Here is a 19,879-nt window from a genome sequence, read left to right on the forward strand (position 1 = left end):
GTAACTGGAGACTCCTCATTTAGGTGGAAGAGGTGGTGACATCTGGATTGTGGCCCATAAAAAATGACTTGTAAGAAATTTAAAGACAAATTTCCTCAGCAACAGTTGTTGGGTGGAGGAAAAGCAGTCAGGTTAGCACCTAAAAGTCTCCAAAGGAGAAGACCATGAAATCCCAGTGCTCCCAGGTACCTCCATAGCCGGTAAGCAGAGAGATCTCGATGAAGAGAAAGATAGAATTTAGGTAGCTGAAAGTGAGCTTGGTAGTAAATTCCAAATGTCTTACCACTAAAAGGTCAGAAACAAGAGATGCACCTTGAAGTAATGCTTACAGCTGAAGAAGGTCTAGTAAGATCCTGAAATGCTGGAAAATCCTCTTTGCTAAATTGGGTTTCTCATGCAAAAATCTGCTATTGCAGATTATGCATTTACATCTGTAAAGCCTGAAATTGGAACAATTCTGTACAATGATTTCAAACAGATCTCAGGAGCTGATCCTTCCAGATTTAACAGAGAAGCATTTATGAACAAAGGGATTGTCCACAAGTTCCCCAAGCATAGAGAAAGAACCAGACAACTAGGGGGTTTCCGCTTTCTTCCCAAACTCAATCAAAACTGCCTTTTAAACCATACTATTGCTTGCAAAGCAGTTAGAGTGGTGCAAAGAGAAACCTCAGACAAAACCCTCGCTCCCATCAATGAATACAATGGACTTGTCAGATGCCCAAAATAAATTTCATGAACTGATAAGCCAACTCTAGAATCCTGAAGAAAGTTTCTTTTAAAGTATCTATGTCGCTTTACCTTATTTAGTGCACCCCCCTGCAAAAAAATTATTATTTATATTTTCTACTTTTATTTGAAAAATAGAAACATGACTCCAGAGAGGACTTTGAAATCCCAACATTACATCCCTATCTCTACAGTTACCTGAGAAGGAACTGAAGAATTCAAGAAAACCACTGGATAATCAATCACACCAACCAGGAAGATGGTGTTTACCCTACCAGTGACTTAATTTACCAGGCTTCCAGTACAGCATTTTATACCAAGCCATCATAAAAACATGATGTTACTAGCTCCAGAAATGATAGAACTTAAATCTAATAAAAATAGTCCTAAGAAAGAAGGAAATCTTGTCATTGGTAACAACATGGATGAATCTGGAATATATCAGGTTAAGAGAAATAAGCCAGGCATAGAAAGACAAATTCCACATGATCACATTTACATGTAGAATCTAAAAAACTTGAACTTATGAAGAGAGGAAGGGTGGTTACTAGGAGATGAAGGAATGGAGCTAGGGAGATGTTGGGTACAAAGGGTACAAAGTTTCAGTGTCAGTAAGTTATGAAGAGCTGTTATACAGCATAGTGACTGTATATAACATTCCAGCATATCTTGAAAATTGGTAAGAAAGTAGGATTTAAGTATTCTCACCACACACACAAAAAATGTCTATGAGGTCATACGTGTTAATTAGCTCTGTTGAGCCATTCCATATGTTTACCTATTTCAAAACATCATGTTGTACATGATAAATATATAGTTTTATGTATCAATGAATAAAAATATTGAAATTATTTTTAAGGGCAAATATATTACAGAGGGTCAATAAAGCAGAAAGTGTTAAGACTCTGAAAGGACAATAAAATTGGAAAACTTCTGTCTAGAGCAACATAAAAATTCCAGAACAGGTTCAAATGAACAGAAATAAGAATGAAAAAGATGCACCCAGCTGTAGACGTTAGGAATACTGAGGAAGTGGGAGAGGGTGTCAAGGCAACTTTGAAAACTTAGCAAATTTGAAAACTTGGATAAAATGGATAAATCCCTAGGAAATAATGCAACTTTTAAAAAGTTGGCTTAAAAAAGAAATTGAGGGCCTGAGTACTCCCACTATCATTAAAGGAACTGAATCAGTAGCTTAAATATTCTTGTTAAAAATATATACCATCCCATATGGCGTTAGAAATAAGTTATCAAGCACCTAAGGAATAGATTATTCTGATATTTTATGAACTTTTCCAGACAACAGAAAGAGAAAATAGTTCTCAAACCAGTCACCCCGCTAGCTAAACTTGAAAGCAAAATAAGACAGAGTCCAGGAAAGTGACATGACAGCCACATCTCAGATCAGAAATGCAAATGCTTTCTGCTTCTGTGCTGCAGCCTTTCTATTTGTTTTTTAAGCAATACCTTAGAATTTTCTTTGTCTGAGCCAGCCCTCACTAGGGAGCTGGGGTGCCTCATATGTACTATCTGACAAGAAGAATGCTTAAATCAGTTTTATTAAGATTTTGTAGTTACAATTAGTTTTATTAAAATTCGTAGTTAGCATCTCTAATCTAAAATCTGAAATGTTCCAAAATGCAAAATGTTTTGATTGCTGAGATGATATCACAGGTAGAAAATTCCACACCCTGAAACTTCATGCACAAAATTTATTAAAAATATCATATACTTTATATACAGAGTTATGAAAAATTGTTCTGTGGATGGGTAATTATGAATGTAATGCCTTCCACTGTTGTCATGTATGTAAAAAATAAATAAAAAATAAATAAATAACAATAGCAAAGCAAATCTACTTAAAGACAGATAAAAACAAACAATAACAATAAAAAAAAATCATATAAATCAACTTCCTACTATGTGTCTAAGGCAAATAGGAAACACAAATGAATTTAGTGTTCAGATTTTTGTCCCCTCCCCAAGATATTTATACACACACACACACACACACATACACACATACACACACACACACACACACATATATATATATATATATATGAAAATATATCAAAATCTGAAAAGAAAAAAAAAGTCTGAAAGCAGAAGCACTTTTGTGCTAAGCTTTTTAGCTAATGGGTGCACAAGCTATGGTTGTTTCTCCTTACACTGTATCACTCAGTAGAGAAAGAACAAGCTTATTTGTTCTCACAATTTTAAAACTTCGTGTTACTCACTTTTCTGTTATGTTTTTCCCCTTTTTCCTAAAGATCTTCGGGAGCCCACAGCGTCTCTGCGACTTGGCAGGTCCCAGTTCCACTGAGCCAGAACCCAGAAAAAGATCAATTTCCAAAAGAAAATCTCACTTGGATCTTCTCAAACTGTATGATACTTCCCCCACCCCTTTTCCTTTTTTTTAGGGGGGCGGGTATCAGGGATTGAACCCAGAAGCACTTAACCACTGAGTCACATCCCCTTTTAATTTTTAAATTTTGAGACAGGGTCTTGCTAAGTTGTTTAGGGCTTCATTAAGTTGCTGAGGCTGGCCTTTAACTTGCAATCCTCCTGCCTCAGCCTCCCAAGTTGCTGGAATTAGAGGCGTGCACCACCATACCCAGGGATACTTTCCCCTTTTAGATCTATATTGCTTGGTGAAAACTGCTTCTCTGAATTCTATTCATCTTATTTCCAAATTCCTGAAATTTTCATGAACCTACATTAAATGAAAGGTGCATATTTATTAATTACCATTTGCAAGTCATAGAAAAAGACATCATAGTTTATTATAATCATACTACTTTCCTTATTTTCATATTGACTTAACACCAGATATGTAAAATGAAATGTTAAAAAAATATTCATTGGAGTTGTTTTAGGAAAAACTTTTTGATCTTTAATACAGTAACTGTAGAATTTCTTCACCTATAGCCTCAATGGAAAACTGAATATTATATGATTTTAGTAGCTGTATTGACATGTATCTGTTCAGAAGTGTTTGTTTTATAGAGGAAGATCCACATTATCACAAAACATTGTATCAATTTTCTATTGGAAAAAAAATGAGCAAAATATAAAAGTGAGATTGTTCAGTGTCTGTCCTTAGGAAAATTATAAGTTTCCTTCAGGAATTTTCATTTGTACCTTGATAAACCAGCCAACTGAGAGGGAGTGTGATTCAAGGTGGGCCACTTTGCCTGGAGGTTTTCTTAAACTGAGAATGGTAGCTTCATTTCCTGTTCGGATCATTTTTAACTTACTGCAAATTAGACGACCTCTTTTGACCGCTGTTCACTTTGCCAGGCTAACAATTCTGGTTCATCTGGGGACATTTTTCTCTTTCACACACATGTGCTCTTCCTCTCTTGAATGCTGTCCAGCATCATGGACGGCATGACCGAAGCGTGCATCAAGGGCGGCATCGAAGCCTGCTACGCTGCGGTGTCCTGCGTCTGCACCCTGCTGGGGGCCCTGGAAGAGCTCAGCCAGGGCAAGGGCTTGAGTGAGGGTCAAGTGCAGCTGCTGCTCCTGCGCCTCGAAGAGCTGAGGGACGGGGCCGAGTCCAGCCGAGACTCCATGGAGATCAACGAGGCTGACTTCCGCTGGCAGCGGCGAGTGCTGTCCTCAGAGCACACGCCGTGGGAATCAGGGCACGAGAGGAGCCCTGACATCAGCATCAGTGTCACCACAGACACAGGCCAGACCACCTTGGAAGGAGAGTTGGGTCAGACGACCCCAGAGGACCACACAGAGAACCACAAGAATGGGCTCAAATCACCAGCCATCCGAGAGGACAAGGAGACGCTGGGCAAAGTGTCAGAACCAGAGCCAGTAGACCAGCCTGACGTGGTTCAGAGAAGCCACACGGTGGCTTACCCGGACATCACTAACTTCCTGTCTGTGGACTGCAGGATGAGGTCCTATGGATCTAGGTACAGTGAGAGCAACTTCAGTGTAGATGACCAAGACCTGTCGAGGACAGAATTTGATTCCTGTGATCAGTACTCAATGGCAGCAGAGAAGGACTCGGGCAGGTCTGATGTGTCTGACATCGGGTCGGACAACTGTTCACTGGCTGATGAAGAGCAGACCCCGAGGGACTGCCTGGGCCACCGGTCCTTTCGAACAGCAGCTCTGTCTCTCAAACTGCTGAAGAACCAGGAGGCGGACCAGCACAGCGCCAGGCTGTTCGTGCAGTCCCTGGAAAGCCTCCTTCCTAGGCTCCTGGCTCTCCCCACTGTGGAAGAGGTAGACTCCGCCCTCCAGAATTTTGCCTCCACTTTCTGCTCAGGTTTGTAAACCATTTTTTACTAGGTGCTCAGAACCCTTTGCCTTCCTTAGCCATGAGCATCCTGCTTGCAGTTTGGAATCTCTGAGTGTGTTAGTGAATCTTGGGGTTTTCTCTATTTAAAGAGAGCACAGGAATGTAAGACTTAGTGGTCGAACCCGATTCCTGGACAGAGGAGCTCGACAGCCTGGGCTTCTGACCTGCTTGGTATCCCTTGTACCAAGGTGAGAGCCCAGCAAACATTGTTGGTCCCCCAGGATACCTGTGTGTCCAAGCACAGTGCTGCCACTGCTTGTGATAACCATGTTCTTGAGTCATCAAGAAATGGTAAAACTATACATAGAGTCTTCTGTTTGAAATTAATATTATCCATATAAAACCTCCATTGCATGTCTCAGTATTTCATATATAAAATTTAGGTCTCCCAGAACTTTGTGTTTATAAACACCATCCTCCAGTCATTTCAGATAAATGAGTTGTTCTCCACAGTGAATACTGACTTCCAAAGCTCTCTTCATTTCTTAAAAGAATTAAGAAATATAATCCTAGCAAGGTCTTTTGTAAAATTTGAGGCTAAAGTAAGTCTTTGAGTTTTTGTTTTTGTACCTTTCAAATTTATGCTTATTTTTAGTACATGCAAAACAGAGCTTGCATTAATTATCTTTTAATGCAGCCATTATACCTGGTACTCCAAATGTTGCAAACTGACCAAAACTTTATAGGTTTATAAAGTATCCCATCAGAGCCAATATGTTGTATGAAATTATTTTTTACATGTAGAAATCAATACCTTGAAAAATACTTCATAAATTTTTCATTGTTTCTAAATATGGTTTTTAGTGATTGTGATTAAGTTACTTGCTTGCCTTTTTAATTCTAATGACACCCACAGTGCTCTTACCATTTAGGAGTTGGTCTCTAAGTGCAAAGTGTAGACCTGTCAGTCTGTGGTCCTGTTACCAATAAGGTAAATCTCCTTGGTTACCCACTTTGGTTTGATTGATGGCACTGGCCATGGTTGTGGGTCAGCTGAAGCCACTGGATGCTGGCCTATGGCCATTTCTGAACCAAGGCCTTTGCTCTTGCTCCCCTTGCAAGGGCCAACTCCAAGATTATTAATTAACAAAAGAGAAACATTGGTGCTATACTGAGACAAGGGAGATGGCAGATTTCCCTTGTTACCCCAAGAGAAAGTTAATGAAAGTAAAAAAGAAAGGAAAAACTTTGCTGAGCTATAAACCAGATCTTTGGCTTTTGAGGGCTGAAGATCAAAGAAGTGGCACTCTACCACTGAGCTATACCTCCAGCCTTTCTTATTTTATTTTTTTTGAGACAGGGCCTCACTAAGTTGCTGTGGATGACCTTGAACTTGCCATCCTCCTGCCTCAGCCTCCAAGGTAGCTGGGATTGCAGGTGTGCGCCACCACACAGCTTCTTTTATCTATTTTGACATCAAAAGCCTCAAACCTTTTGCAAAAAACTTTCCTTGTGAGCTCACCCCTGCCCCAGTTAGTGGGGCTGCTTTCTTGGCTGAATCATGTCCTTTTGTCTTTCTCAATGATTCCTATCGTCAGACAGCTAATGTGCTGTTGAAATGAGCCTCCTCAATTCCACATGACTCAAGAGAGCCTTTCTTTTAAAACAAAGCTTCTTATGGTTAGGAATTTGTAATCGTTCAGACAAAAGATGGTTTTTATAAAGACGGTACTTGACCTGAGCTGAGGTTACTGCAGGAGTGCCTCTCTGATTCCATGTAGAGCAAGGTGGCATCTGTGTAAGGTGGCTCCTCAGGATGAAAAGAACGCTCCAGCCTTGCACAACAATAGAGAAGGGGTCACTGGCACTTATTGTTCCTTGAGTGAGTGGTTTTCAGTGAGTCTTGAAACTTACTATGACCAAATTGAAGGCTGGCTGCCAGCAACAGGAGATTTATAATTTACCAAATCTCACAAACAATCAAAGAACACAAATGAATTTCAGTTGGGCAAGAAATCACTGTTTCCTTGCATTTAAGACAAATCTGATCAAGACCCCTAGCCTCCCCAGCTGGCAGGATATTTGGTTTCTGCCTCCCTTCAGGTTCCCATCCCAGAATCAAACTCAAAGCTTGAGCTTTGGGAAATCTGTAAAGGGAAACCTCTCACCTCTCACACACCAGTTAGCCCCCTTCCCAGTTCACAGCTCCTGGGGTTCCCGTGGTTTTGCTATCTCCCTGCCAGCCTGGGGCTGGGATGCTCTGGTAAGTCTGGAAGCCCCTGCTCTTTATTATCCATCCCCTTCCTGGTCCTGCTAGCTCTGCAGGTACAGAGGAGCTGCAGGAAGGGACAAGCACCATTATTATTGGTTTAATAAATAAGAAAGGAAGTATTCCAGAAACACAGTTGGAGAACAGATAATCTAACAAAAATCCTTCTCCAGCATCCTGCAATTTGTGGAATATAAAATTTGTAGAATATAATACTATAAAGACAAAATAAAAATAAACAATAATCATATCACCTTGAGGTTGTCCCTGAAATATTTTGGCTTTTTTTTTTTTTTTTGTGCAGGAATTTTTCAGCATATAAATGTGCTCATTTGCATGTATCTGCAATAATAATAATAATAGTTAACACTAACATAGCACTTCCTGTGTACTCTGTATTCTCTAGGTGTTTTAGGTATATTAATTCATGTAATACCCTATAAGGTAGCAGAGCTATTATCCCCACTTTATTATTTTTTTTGAGGGGGGTTACCTGGGATTGAACTCAGGAGCACTCGGCCACTGAGCCACATCCCCAGCCCTATTTTGTATTTTATTTAGAGACAGGGTCTCACTGAGTTGCTTAGCACCTCGCTTTTTGTGAGACTGGCTTTAAACTCGTGGTCCTCCTGCCTCAGCCTCTCGAGCTGCTGGGATTACAGGCGTGTACCACCACACCCAGCTGTTATCCCTACTTTATAGATGAGGAAATTGAGACATGGAGTAGTCAGTCACCCAAACTACCACAGCTAGGAAGAGCTGGACCCAGGATAGGAAGCTGAGTAGTGTGGCTGCAAAGAGCAAGCTCTAAATTGTCACACTCCCAGTGCCTGGGTGGGTAGAGAGAGAATACATACACGTAGACAGGGAAAGAATGTAGTGTATGTCATTGTTATGTTGCACTTAATATTTTGTTAGCATATTCCTGTTTCTTTGAATATTCTTTGAAAGTATGATTTACGATACCTCTATAACATTCATTTCTGTTAACTCACCACAAGATATTTAATGTCTCTTTTTGGTGGACCCCTACGTTTGTCTCTACATGCTTCTCTTGAAGGCTTTTTAATTATTTAGGAAATGCTGTGCTTTTCAAGAACACAAAAGTCCCCTGGAGTTGATCTGCCCTGAAAAGTCATAACACAGAAAACATGGAACAGCTGTCCAAGGCTCAAAAGTCAATGTTGGCTCCTGGGAATCCATACTATGGGGGCAGGGACTCAAAGATATATGTATCGAAATATATATGGTAGCATTATTTAACAGTAAAAATATCAGAAATAACCAAAATGCTCCAAAATATGGGAAAGATGAAAAGATTAAAGTTGGCACCATATAGCCATTAAAAATGATGATTTTGAGTAAAAATGAATGATATGGAAAATGGTCAAAATGTAATTTTTAAAAGAGAGATTCAAGATTAACATTAAAATATTAATATTACTTACACAGAATGGCATGATTATGGATTAATTTTATTTTCTTCTGTGTATCTTTTCCCAAATCTCTAAGCATAATTTCTTATAACTTTTACCAGGAAACAAAGCAGCAATATTATATAAAAATTGGAACTATAGACTCTAAGGGATACAAAGTCATATAACCTTATCATGGAGGCTTAGAAAGTTGATAAGGCCCATGCAGCACTGTTGAGAGTAGCTGTAAGAACATCGTTGTGCACAGTTGGTGAGAGGAAAACATAGTATGTATAAAACATCATGGAAGATGTTTGGGCCATATCTATTAAACTGAATATATTTATTCTGCTCTTGGAAAATTATCCCACCAATACACATGCTAAAAGTAGTTCATCACCTCAGCTTTTTTTCGTAATTGAAACAACAGAAATGACCACCAGGTGAACGTTAATCATTCTGATCCCCAGGCAACCATGCAGGGCCCATGCACACGTGTTCAAGAGAGTAAGGCAGATCTGTAAGTGCTCATATGAAGAGAGGCCTAAGACATCTTCTTGGCAGATGTCACATTACAAAATGATGTGTACAGTATGATTTTATATGTGATTATATTTCCATACATACAAGGAAGTTTTGCTGGGAACATTATCACTGAGATTCCGGAGAAACAAGATTGTTCTTACTTTTTTCTACTCTATAGTCTTGTTAAATATTTTAAATGGGGGTATTTAATGTGAATTTAAAAAGAACTGTTATATTATCTTGACATGGAAGAGACTCTTAAGGGTCTTTTGTGCTTATTTTGTATCCATTTGTGCGCTGGTAACCAGTCAGGGAGGTGATCTATCCTCCTCTTCCTGACAATAAAGAGCATTTCAGTTGCAGAGGGACAGAATGAGCTTCAGTTATTGAAACTGGGAAACACAAATACAAAAGCCAGAATATGTTAAAGGTTCCTTTAGTTTGTCACTCCAGATCAGGTAGCACTGCAATGAGACCAATCAGAAGGACGCTTGGGAAATAAAAGATCAGAGAGTGACATGTAACAGCAGAATCTCCTCACAGCATTGGAAGCCAGTATAGCATGGCACAGTGCAAGAATCCTGAAGTTTGGGCCCAGAAGACCTTTGCCAATTTCTAGCTGTATAACTTTGAGCAAGTTAGTTAATATCGCTTAGGCACTTTCCTTGCTAGTAAACAATGTTTGGGAAGAATCAAATTAAATAATAGATGAGGAGAGATTGGTTTTAGGCAGTTGGAATTTAATTAATTATACCCACTGTGTTCTTTCCCTTATTATTAATATTACCAGTGAACTATATCTGGTATAGCAAGCAAATATCTGTTTTCCTTAACTGGATGGAATATCCCTCATTTTGTTTTATTCACACATTTGCTAGCTCTTTGTAACTGAAGAAATTAGTCTGCATGCAGATACAGGCCAATACCAACAGATTGCTGCCAACAAGTCGAACAAATTATTTAAAAATTGGGTACATCCACTAGCAGCGCATTCCAGGAGTATGCTGCATCTCTATCTGAATCTCCATGTGGATAGATACAAGAGGTGTGTTTTTCCCCTTTTTATCTTTGAGCAAGTGTTCAGTTTTCTGAAATATGTTGCAAGGGAAATAGTAGCTGATTTCAAAATCTTTAGAAGAGTTATGACTGGTGTCTAAAATCAGTACAGATTCTTCCCCCACCCCTTATTCACAGACTCAAATGTATCTTTCACTTATTATCTAAAGTACTTAAATTCCTATTCCTGAACACTGCTTTTTGGTTTACAATGCAAAGAGATGAATTTTAGGCCCTCTATCTCTTCTGGAGAACTGGAGGCAACCCCACCAGGACCTTCAGAGTTCTGGGGGTTCCCATAGACCACTGGGGCTGAGTCGTAATTTCATGTCCTGCTCTACATTTCAAGGACAATGTAATTTTCAGATCCTGCTCTCAACCTGACCCTCCTTTTAAAAATGCACCTTGGCTCATGATCATAAAGTACGCTCAGCAATCTCTTAGGGCAGCAGCAGAATTCTGTTAGCACTCTGTAAAGCCAGGTGGGGGTGATACCTCGTCTCAAACTGTCTGTGGTAGTTCTGCTGGAATTGCACACGCACATGCACACACATACACACACGCATGCACACACACACGCATGCACACACACACACGCATGCACACGTGTACTCTCAGATGTGCTTACTCCCACCATAAAATTTTGGAAAGATCATCATTTTTTTTTTCAATTTCAAAAGCTTTTTCTGGCCCTTCTTGCTAGCATGTTCCCTAAGCCACAACCCCAGCCCCATAACTTTTTAAGAAAAAAAAATTGAAAAACAAACCAATAGCTATTACATGGTTGTGTGCCTCTCTATTCCCCCATTTTTATAAAAATGGCTTGAGATAAAATTTACACACCATAGTTTAACCATTTGGTGTGCACAATTGTTTTTGATATATTGCATTATTGTTTGTTTTAACAGTGGTAAAATGTATGTGACACTAATATTTCTATTTTAATCATTTTTGAGTGTATAATTTGGCACTAACTACATTCGCAATATTTTGAAACCATTGCCACTATTTCCAGAATTTTTTTAAAATTATACCAAATAGGAACTATCCTCTCCCCTCTGGTAACCTCTAATCTGTTTTCTGTCTCTATGAATTTATCTATTCTAGGTACTGCACATAAGTGAATCATACATATTTGCTTATTTCACTCAACATAATGTATTTTTTATTTATAACATAATACCTTTATTTTATTTATTTTTATGTGGTGCTGAGGATGGAACCCAGGGCCTCACATGTGCTAGGCAAGTGCTCTACCACTGAGCCCCAGCCCCAGCCCAGCTTAATGATTTGAAGGTTCATCTATGTCATAGCGGGCACCAGAGCTCTCATTCCTGTTTATGGCTGAATAATATTTCATTTACATACATGCCAGATTTTGTTTATCCAGTTGTCCTGGCTAGATTCTTGGATTATTGCCACCTTTTGCTTCTTGGTTGTTATGTGGTTCAAATCCTTGTTTTCAATTTTTTTTTTTTAAATATAACTAGAAATGGAATGGCTGGATCATAAGGTAGTTCTATATTAAGCATTTTGAAAAGTTCGTATTTGAGAGTAACTTCCATAATCATCTCACGTGCATGATTGCATCTTGTTCTCATAGTAGTTTTGTTCATTCATTCTTATTCAGATATTCAACAAAAATTTGTAAGGGTCTATTATGTGTTGGGCACCATTCTGGACACTGGGGATTCTGTAATAAACAGAACTAGTAAAGTCATACCTTCTCATAGACCTTAAGTAATAGTGATACTGGCAGAAATTAAAGAAATAAATATTAGTATAATGTTGGCTAGAATAAATTCCATTGAGGCATAAAAAAATGCAGAGTGAGTTGGGCGCAGTAGCGCATGCCTGTAATCCCAGCAGCTCAGGAGGCTGAGGCACAAGGATCACAAATTCAAAGACAGATTCAGCAACTTAGTGAGATACTGTCTCTAAATAAAAGTTAAAAAAAAAAAAAAAGTCTGGGGATGTGGCCTAGTGGTTGAGGGCCCTGGGTTCAATCTGGTACCAAAACAAAACAAAACAAAAAAGACAGCAGGGTGAGGAAATAGAGTATTCGGGGGGTGGTGGGATTCTATTTAGATGGAATTGAAAGGGAAGAGAGCTGAAAAACTGACACTTGAACTGAGAAATGAAAGAATCAAAGGAGCAAGTCATTAGGCGATCTTCAGGAAACCATTTTGGAGAGTGACAAAAGTGATGCAAAGATCCTGAAGCAGGCCCAGGTGGGTGTGGTGATGAGAGAGCCAGAAGATCAGAGGGCTGCAGAAGTGAGAAGGAGAGGGGAAGGGGAGGCTGGGGTTTTGTTATATTGTCATGGGAAGCCACTGGAGAGTTTGAGCAAGGAATAGAATGTAGTCAGTTATTCTCCCTATTCATAGGAAAACAAGGTGAGAGAGGACTTAAATGATTTACCAAAGTTGCAGCTGCTAAGTATCAGATCAAGGTACAGCTCAGGTAGATGTACATTCTTCCTCCTGTGTGTCTATCTGGTCCTATCAGCATCTGGCTGGCTGCTGTTGCTATACTATGCTGTAGAAAGGCTCTCCACCATGCACTATCCATCCCTAGGACCAATTCTCAGCTCCCCAGACGCGGGTCTCAGCAAGCATCTTGTTTGAAGCCCCACTGCTCTCTCAACTCCCCCCCCAGGCATGATGCACTCTCCCTGCTTTGACGGGAGCAGCAGCCTGTGCTTCCAGATGCTGATGAACGCGGACAGCCTGTACACAGCCGCACACTGCGCCCTGCTCCTGAACCTGAAGCTCTCCCACGGTGACTACTACAGGAAGCGGCCGACCCTGGCGCCTGGCATGATGGTGAGTGTGCGTCTCACTGTGGCTGCTCCAGCCTCCTGGCTACACAGCTGAGCATCGGTGCCTGGAGAGGATCAGCACAGCGTGTTCTAATCCACACCGCTCAGCCGTGGTCGTGTCCGTGGGCACAGATTGGCAATTTGCACCATGCCGTGAGCTACAGAGCTGCCCACAGGGAACGATAGCCAGGCAAGAACTCTGAATCTTGCTGATGGCCCAGTAATTCGTCTGGTGGCTCTGTCAAACGTGTGTAAAACACGTTTAAAAAAAACACATCAACACATTGAGATCAGAAGATGTACAGGGAATTTCCTGAAAAATGAAGATGTACTGTTACAAACCTCTTGGTTGTATTCCAGAACATTCCCAGACCTAGCCAGAACTGAGGCTGCTGACTGCTGCTGATGAAGCAGCTCCTGTAGGGTGTTGATTGAGAAGGACACTGATTAGCTGTAGCTGGGCCCCTTAACTGAGCAAGCCACTCAGAGTTATCCTCTGATATCAGTGTGTGAGGCTGAATCCGTGGATCTTCAGAAGGGAATCAACAGCCATTTGTTTGCTTAATACATTATGCATTCCCAAGGGTGAGTGATTATTTCATGAGGATAGTCAGGTGGCTCTTAAGGTACACATGTTCCTTAGGGGAGCACATTCCATCTCTGTATTGTTGGAGCAGGGAGAAGAGGAAGCTGTCAAAGGTGGCTGTGCAGTCTGCGGCCCTCTCCCCAGTACAGTTAGAATATAAAGTGCAGCATCTTATCCTCCTACGGGGTACCTGTCAAATGACGGCAGAAGTGAAAAGGACTACATGAAGTTGGGGACTTCTCCATCTCAGCCTCTCCCCCCCTTGCAGCTTCCCACCCCCAAATAAAAAGCCCTGAATCAGTGGCAGGGGAGGGGGTTGATCTGAAGAGGTGGCTTGGGAACCTGTTCATTTGCAGAAGGTCACATGTGGGTTCCTTTTAATATGCTCACTCTGCAGAAAGAGTTCATGAAACAGGTGCAGACCAGCGGGGTGCTGATGGTCTTCTCCCAAGCCTGGATCGAGGAGCTATACCACCAGGTGCTTGAGAGAAACATGCTTGGAGAAGCTGGCTACTGGGGCAGCCCTGAGGACAACAGCCTTCCCCTCATCACCATGCTGACCGGTGAGTGGCTCTTTCCACTCGGCAGGGTAGGAAGGCTCGTAATCAAAGTCTCTTTGAGGTAGAAGTTGTGCTTCAAGCAGACTTTTGAAACAGCACCTACAAAGCTTCTCTGGTAGTCGGTGACAGTTCCAGAGAAGTGTCATGAATGCAACCTCACAAGTATTTTCTGTCCTTTTTGCATGGGGAGCCGGTAGGGCTCTCTGTGTCCTAGTAGACAGGGACTAACTTAGCACCGTTGCCTATGGAGCAGGCTATAGGCCTCTTCAGTGAATACCTAGTACTTTCTGGGCACAAGGCCCAGAGTTACTCCAGGAAGCTCTCACATGCTAGGAGAGGCCCTCTACCATTTACTGCTCCTGGGATTTGACCACCAATATAAAACCATTGACCTTAAACTTGGCCTTGTTCCCATTTCCTATCCATATCAGAGCTCCTCCCTTCCCCTCCCAGCTCTCCCAGAATTCACAATAATGCTAATACACACCTTCCCTGTCTAGTATCTTTCCCTTTCAGTGTCCAGAGTTTTTAATATCCTGTTCAGCTATTAGAAATTTCATATGACAGTAAGGAGAGCAGTCTTCAGTATCATGTTGGAGCACATTTGGATTTTTTGTTTGTTGTTGCTTTTGGCAGATCTTGTTGGTCTTTCCTGACTTGGCCAAGATGTCAGTTAAAGATCAGGAAGTATCCAAGCGTTTGCTCTGTTCATCAGAAGTGTTAATCAGTTAGATCTTCAGGTTTGCTCTGTATTTGTTCAGAGATTGCAAGCTGGTGTCTGATCTGAATTCTCATCTCATAGTTCCAGCTGATAGGACATGAAGGACAAATGTTGCAGCCTTCACTATAGTGTCCTATATCCTCATTCAGCTAAATAGCTCTGTATTGGGCAGGAGCAATGTTGTGCTGAGCTGCACAGTCCTTCTGGGCAGCACAGTCCAGCTGGGAAGCTGATCTGTTGGCCAAATGGCATGTCATGTTGCCTGCAGCTGGTATTGGGGGCTCTTATAAGTTGACAGATTTGACTATTGGCAGATGGAATCCAACAGTGAGGAATTTGGGACATGGCACTATTGAGGAACCATGCAGGAAGTCAAGATATATATATATCTTGTCCCCGTGGGGCAGAGTTCTGGTCATTATCTGGCATTTGTAGTCTTGCTTCCAGAACAAGGATGGAGCTGGGGAGGCAAGACTGGTTCTCAAGCATTGCAGATCAAAATCCCTGGACAGTTACCAATTTGTATTTTGTTGATTACAATAGCATTCACATTCATTTGAAAAAATAATAGTCTATACCTATGAGAGACATTTATTTAATGTATCTATAAGCAATACTTGGTTTTCATAAAACCCCTTCAGTAGGGATGGAGAATTCTGTCCAGAGCTTATAAATATCTTGGAATTTGGATCTCCAACACGCCAACTCTAATTCTTCAATTTTCAAATACCACAGTTTCTGCCAAATAAGTCTGTAAAACTATTACCTGAGGCTAAATAAAAGGGGTCATTCAGTAAATGTAGAATGAGCAACAGACCATTCATAGTGGTCGTATTCATCAAACACCATTAATGGAACAGTAAGTTCAATTGCTACATCCAAAGAAAAGTTACTTAGCTTCAGTTTAATGGTAGAAAAATAGTCTTTTCACGGGAATTTAGCAAAACAAGATTTCATGAATCTTAGCAGTAAATTCCATATGTGAAGCAGCATCTTACTACATTTTGGAAGCTTCTGTCTGATTGCTTCATTGTGTACAAGAAGCATCAGCAGCAATATGATCACCAACATGGCACTGAGTGGATGTTCCTGGTGCCACGTCAAAGCCTTCTACAGCATTGTGAAGTTTAGTGCTTAAATAAACTTTGCATACTCCAATAGTCCTTTACCTAGCATATGGGAAATACTGTAACTTAAATTTATGGCAATTTTTGGCAAATGGCATTAGGCCATTTTATCAAAAGTCAAAATAATGTCAGAGGAACTGGCCTGTTCTCACTTCAGCAGCCATAGAGATTCCTTCCCCTACCTTTGTTTTTTTGGATTTTTAAAAAATGTTCCAACATGTTGCCAGGGAGCCTTCAGGATTCTTAAATTTTTTTAAGAATCAAAGATACAGTGAAGCAATTCTAAAACACCATGCAAAGAAGTCTCATCTTCTTGGACTGAAGCTGAAGTTTTAAACTCAGAATAAATATATGCCAGCTTCCTTCCCTTTTCCATCCCCTGCCTGCATTGCATTCAACTATATTGTCACACCCAGGTACATGGTTCCACTTCTCCAATGGCTACTCTCTTTATAGTGAGAAAATTGGTGCCCAGAGAACAGAGTGCTTAGCACAGCTACAAGGCTGCCTGATACAAAGCCAAGACTGAATCCCAGCTTTTCAACCCCAGGCTAATTTTCTTCCTGCCAGAATGTTAAGTAGGGGTTTGTTGAGCCAATGGTGTATGGGAGTTTGTTTTAACAAAAATTTATACAAAGTAGATCAGGATCCTGTATAGAACCGGAGTATGCTATCATGGAAAGAGGCTTTATTGGGAGTTAAAAGACATAAATACTAAGTCTGATTCCTTCCTTTACCAGCTTCATGGTCCTGGGCTGTTTAGCAACTTTAAGAATTAAAGTTGAATGGAAGAGATGGAATAGCAGGGAGATGGAATCACAGCGGCTGGAGTGTAGCTCAGACTTGCCCAGCATGCATGAGGCCCTGGGTTTGATTCTCCAGTACTGCCAGAGGAAGAGTAATTATAATATGGGATGATACTTTTTTAAAAATGAAAACTATAATCCTAGCCCTGCTTACTTTCTTTGAGTTGTTTGGACAATGAAATGAAAAAAAAAATGTTAGGTGAAAACAGTTTGAAAATTGGGAGGTATTATTATCTCTGCACTATTATTGTGCTTGACAATTAGAGTAAACAATCATCTGATCAAAGAGGCTGATTCTCCTATTAATTCTGATGAGGAGGTTCTGAAAGAAAAATCCACGTTAGGGTAATGTGTACACAAAAAAATTGGGGAATAATGCGCTGGTTTTGAATAAGAAGAGTATTCAAAGATCAAAATATTTAAATGAATAAATTTTCTAACAACAGAGATGGCAGAATTTAGCTTTAGTTTTTCACATACAAAAGATGCAACAGCATAACAGAAGAATCCTTTGAAAATGAAAGAAACATGGAGTGACTGAATAAAACAAAATTTGCAATATTCTGATCAAAGTTGCTGTGTGCTGAGTACATAATAGATACAGTGGGTGCTTGTTGAAGAAAATGGAACATGGCACTGGCCATTTGTCTCTGACTGGAGTGCTTTATTTAGGGAAAACCTTGCTCTCTTTCTTGGACAGATATCGATGGCTTAGAGAGCAGTGCAATCGGTGGCCAGTTGATGGCCTCAGCTTCTTCAGAGTCTCCTTTCACCCAGAGCAGGAGAATTGACGACTCCACGGTGGCAGGTAAGGACTTGGGTCTTGAGTTTATGAACATTGATACAGGCTTATGTTACCAGCAATTATGTCATCGTGTGGTGACACAAAGGAACTGAGATTGCACCTTGGTAGCAAAAGTGACTGATGGAAGTTACTTAGCATCATCCAGCTGATGATGTAACATTTATTATTTATAAGCACAAAGTGAAACATAATGCAACCCAACCCAGTGAATTATATTTCCTATCAGAGAATTGCATGCAACTCAGTATTGCAAATTGGATGGCCAGAGAACCTCAGGCTTTTTTTTTTTTTTTTTTTTTTTTGCTAGGTGGTTGTTGTCTCTGGAAAATGACCCATACCCCTTCCTGTTCTAGGTGTGGCATTTGCTCGCTATATTCTGGTTGGCTGCTGGAAGAACTTGATTGATACACTATCAACCCCCCTGACTGGCCGTATGGCAGGGAGCTCCAAAGGGCTGGCCTTCATTCTGGGAGCTGAAGGCATCAAAGAGCAAAACCAAAAGGAACGTGACGCCATCTGCATGAGCCTGGATGGGCTGCGGAAGGCTGCCCGGCTGAGCTGTGCCCTAGGTACTGTGGGAGTGGTGTCCCTGACCAGGGGCCTGTGGGGGACCCTGCAGAACTCACCAAGGAAGAAGCATGTAGCAGGGGTTCGCCAGGTGAGTGGCTGGAGGACATAGTCAGTTAAGGGTAGTCGTTTGTTTCTTCTAAAGGGGTTGCTGCTAACTGCGCCTCAGCCCTTGCCCAGATGGCCGCTGCCTCCTGTGTCCAGGAAGAAAAAGAGGAAAAAGAAGTCCAAGAACCCAGTGATGCCATAGCACAAGGTAACAGCTGAAGGGCCAGAATCTGCCTGGTGCCTTGGGCGTGGTGTGTGCCCCTCTGCACATGCCCATACACCTCAGCAAACACGTACACTGCGGATCTACACCACAGTCACAAGTCCCACAGGTCACAGGCTTGGGATGTTTGAGGTGACGGGTATACACAGTGCCTACAGAAGGTCCCTGTAGAGATGAGAGACACACTAGCCACTGGTAACCAGAAAAGTGCAGTTGGCCACTTACAGGAGCCCGTGGGTCCACCTGGCTGAGCTGTTTACATCTCATGCCACTGGCCCTGGTGACTCATGGAGGTACCCAGTGGAAGGCAGATCCATCATTTTCTGAAGGGCAAAATCGAACAGACAGAAGCAGTCCACAAGAGGGGACTCGGGGAGATTTCACTCCTGTCAGAGTAAAACCTGAGCTGTGTGGACTCAGAAAAGGGTTGAGTTTTGTCTCATTAAAATCAGTTTGTTGAAATATGATATATCAAGAACTATGTAAGGTTTTGAACAGCCAACAATAAAAAATTTAAAAAAAAAAATCAGTTTGTTAATGATGCTCTGACTGTCTAGACCTAAGGGGAGGGAATGACCTTCCCAGTAGCAGTGGAAGATAAAAGGCAGACAGCAAGCAGGAGAAAGGCAAATTGGGTCCAGACTGCACCAACACCATAACCAGATGCGTGAAAGTGCTAGTCGCAAGAACACTTGCACACTCTTGAGAAAAGCAATGTAGGTGAGTGTGCCTCAATCTCGAATAATATTTAGAGATCTACTTGAAAGCAAAGGAGTTCTCAAGGATCCCCAGTGTCCACTAAAACAAAGGTCTCACAATTTTACTTACGGATTATTCAATCCTGAGCCGCACAAAAATCCTTACATTGACAGTTCTTTAAAAGGCCACAAAACCAAAGTCCAAAATATTCTAATTATAAATAAGAAAGAAATTAAATTTGTATTATATTTATGAGACAAGTGACGTTTTGCTAAAAATCACTTTGTTCTTTACAACAGAAATATGGTTCAAAGTCCTTTAAAGTCAACTAGCTATTTTCCTCAGTTTTGGATCATCACTGTTAACCCCCAATCTAGGGACTTGAAACCTTTATTCAAGGAAGACTGTGTTATTTGGTCATGCCCACATCCTTTCTCATTAGTCATTTATAATTATTATTTTTTTTTGGTGGAGAGGGCACCAGGTATTGAACTGGGGGGCACTCAACCACTGAGCCACATCCACATCCCCAACCCTATTTTGTATTTTTTATTTACAGACAGGGTCTCACTGAGGTGCTTAGCAACTCCCTTTTGCAGAGGCTGGCTTTAAACTTGAGATCCTCCTGTCTCAGCTTCCTGAGCCACTGGGATTACAG

At 41.0% G+C, this 19,879-nt stretch overlaps 1 protein-coding gene across 4 annotated transcripts in view; it reads left to right on the plus strand.

The window, feature by feature from the left end:
• The window catches only part of Arfgef3 (ARFGEF family member 3), a 162,220-nt gene that overhangs the window by 88,071 nt on the left and 54,270 nt on the right, over positions 1 to 19,879 (plus strand). For all 4 annotated transcript variants that reach the window (XM_046450262.2, XM_046450270.2, XM_058581533.1 and 1 more), the window contains 7 exons: positions 3,003 to 3,115; positions 4,110 to 5,020; positions 12,917 to 13,083; positions 14,063 to 14,228; positions 17,580 to 17,687; positions 18,038 to 18,253; positions 18,397 to 18,507. In XM_046450262.2, coding sequence (XP_046306218.1) covers positions 3,003 to 3,115; positions 4,110 to 5,020; positions 12,917 to 13,083; positions 14,063 to 14,228; positions 17,580 to 17,687; positions 18,038 to 18,253; positions 18,397 to 18,507 — 1,792 coding nt within the window. The remainder of the gene's footprint in view (positions 1 to 3,002; positions 3,116 to 4,109; positions 5,021 to 12,916; positions 13,084 to 14,062; positions 14,229 to 17,579; positions 17,688 to 18,037; positions 18,254 to 18,396; positions 18,508 to 19,879) is intronic.

The sequence above is a fragment of the Marmota monax genome, unplaced genomic scaffold (assembly GCF_021218885.2).
Source record: "Marmota monax isolate L192 unplaced genomic scaffold, Marmota_monax_Labrador192_F-V1.1 WCK01_AAM20220418_F8-fsc00030, whole genome shotgun sequence".
Taxonomy (NCBI): domain Eukaryota; kingdom Metazoa; phylum Chordata; class Mammalia; order Rodentia; family Sciuridae; genus Marmota; species Marmota monax.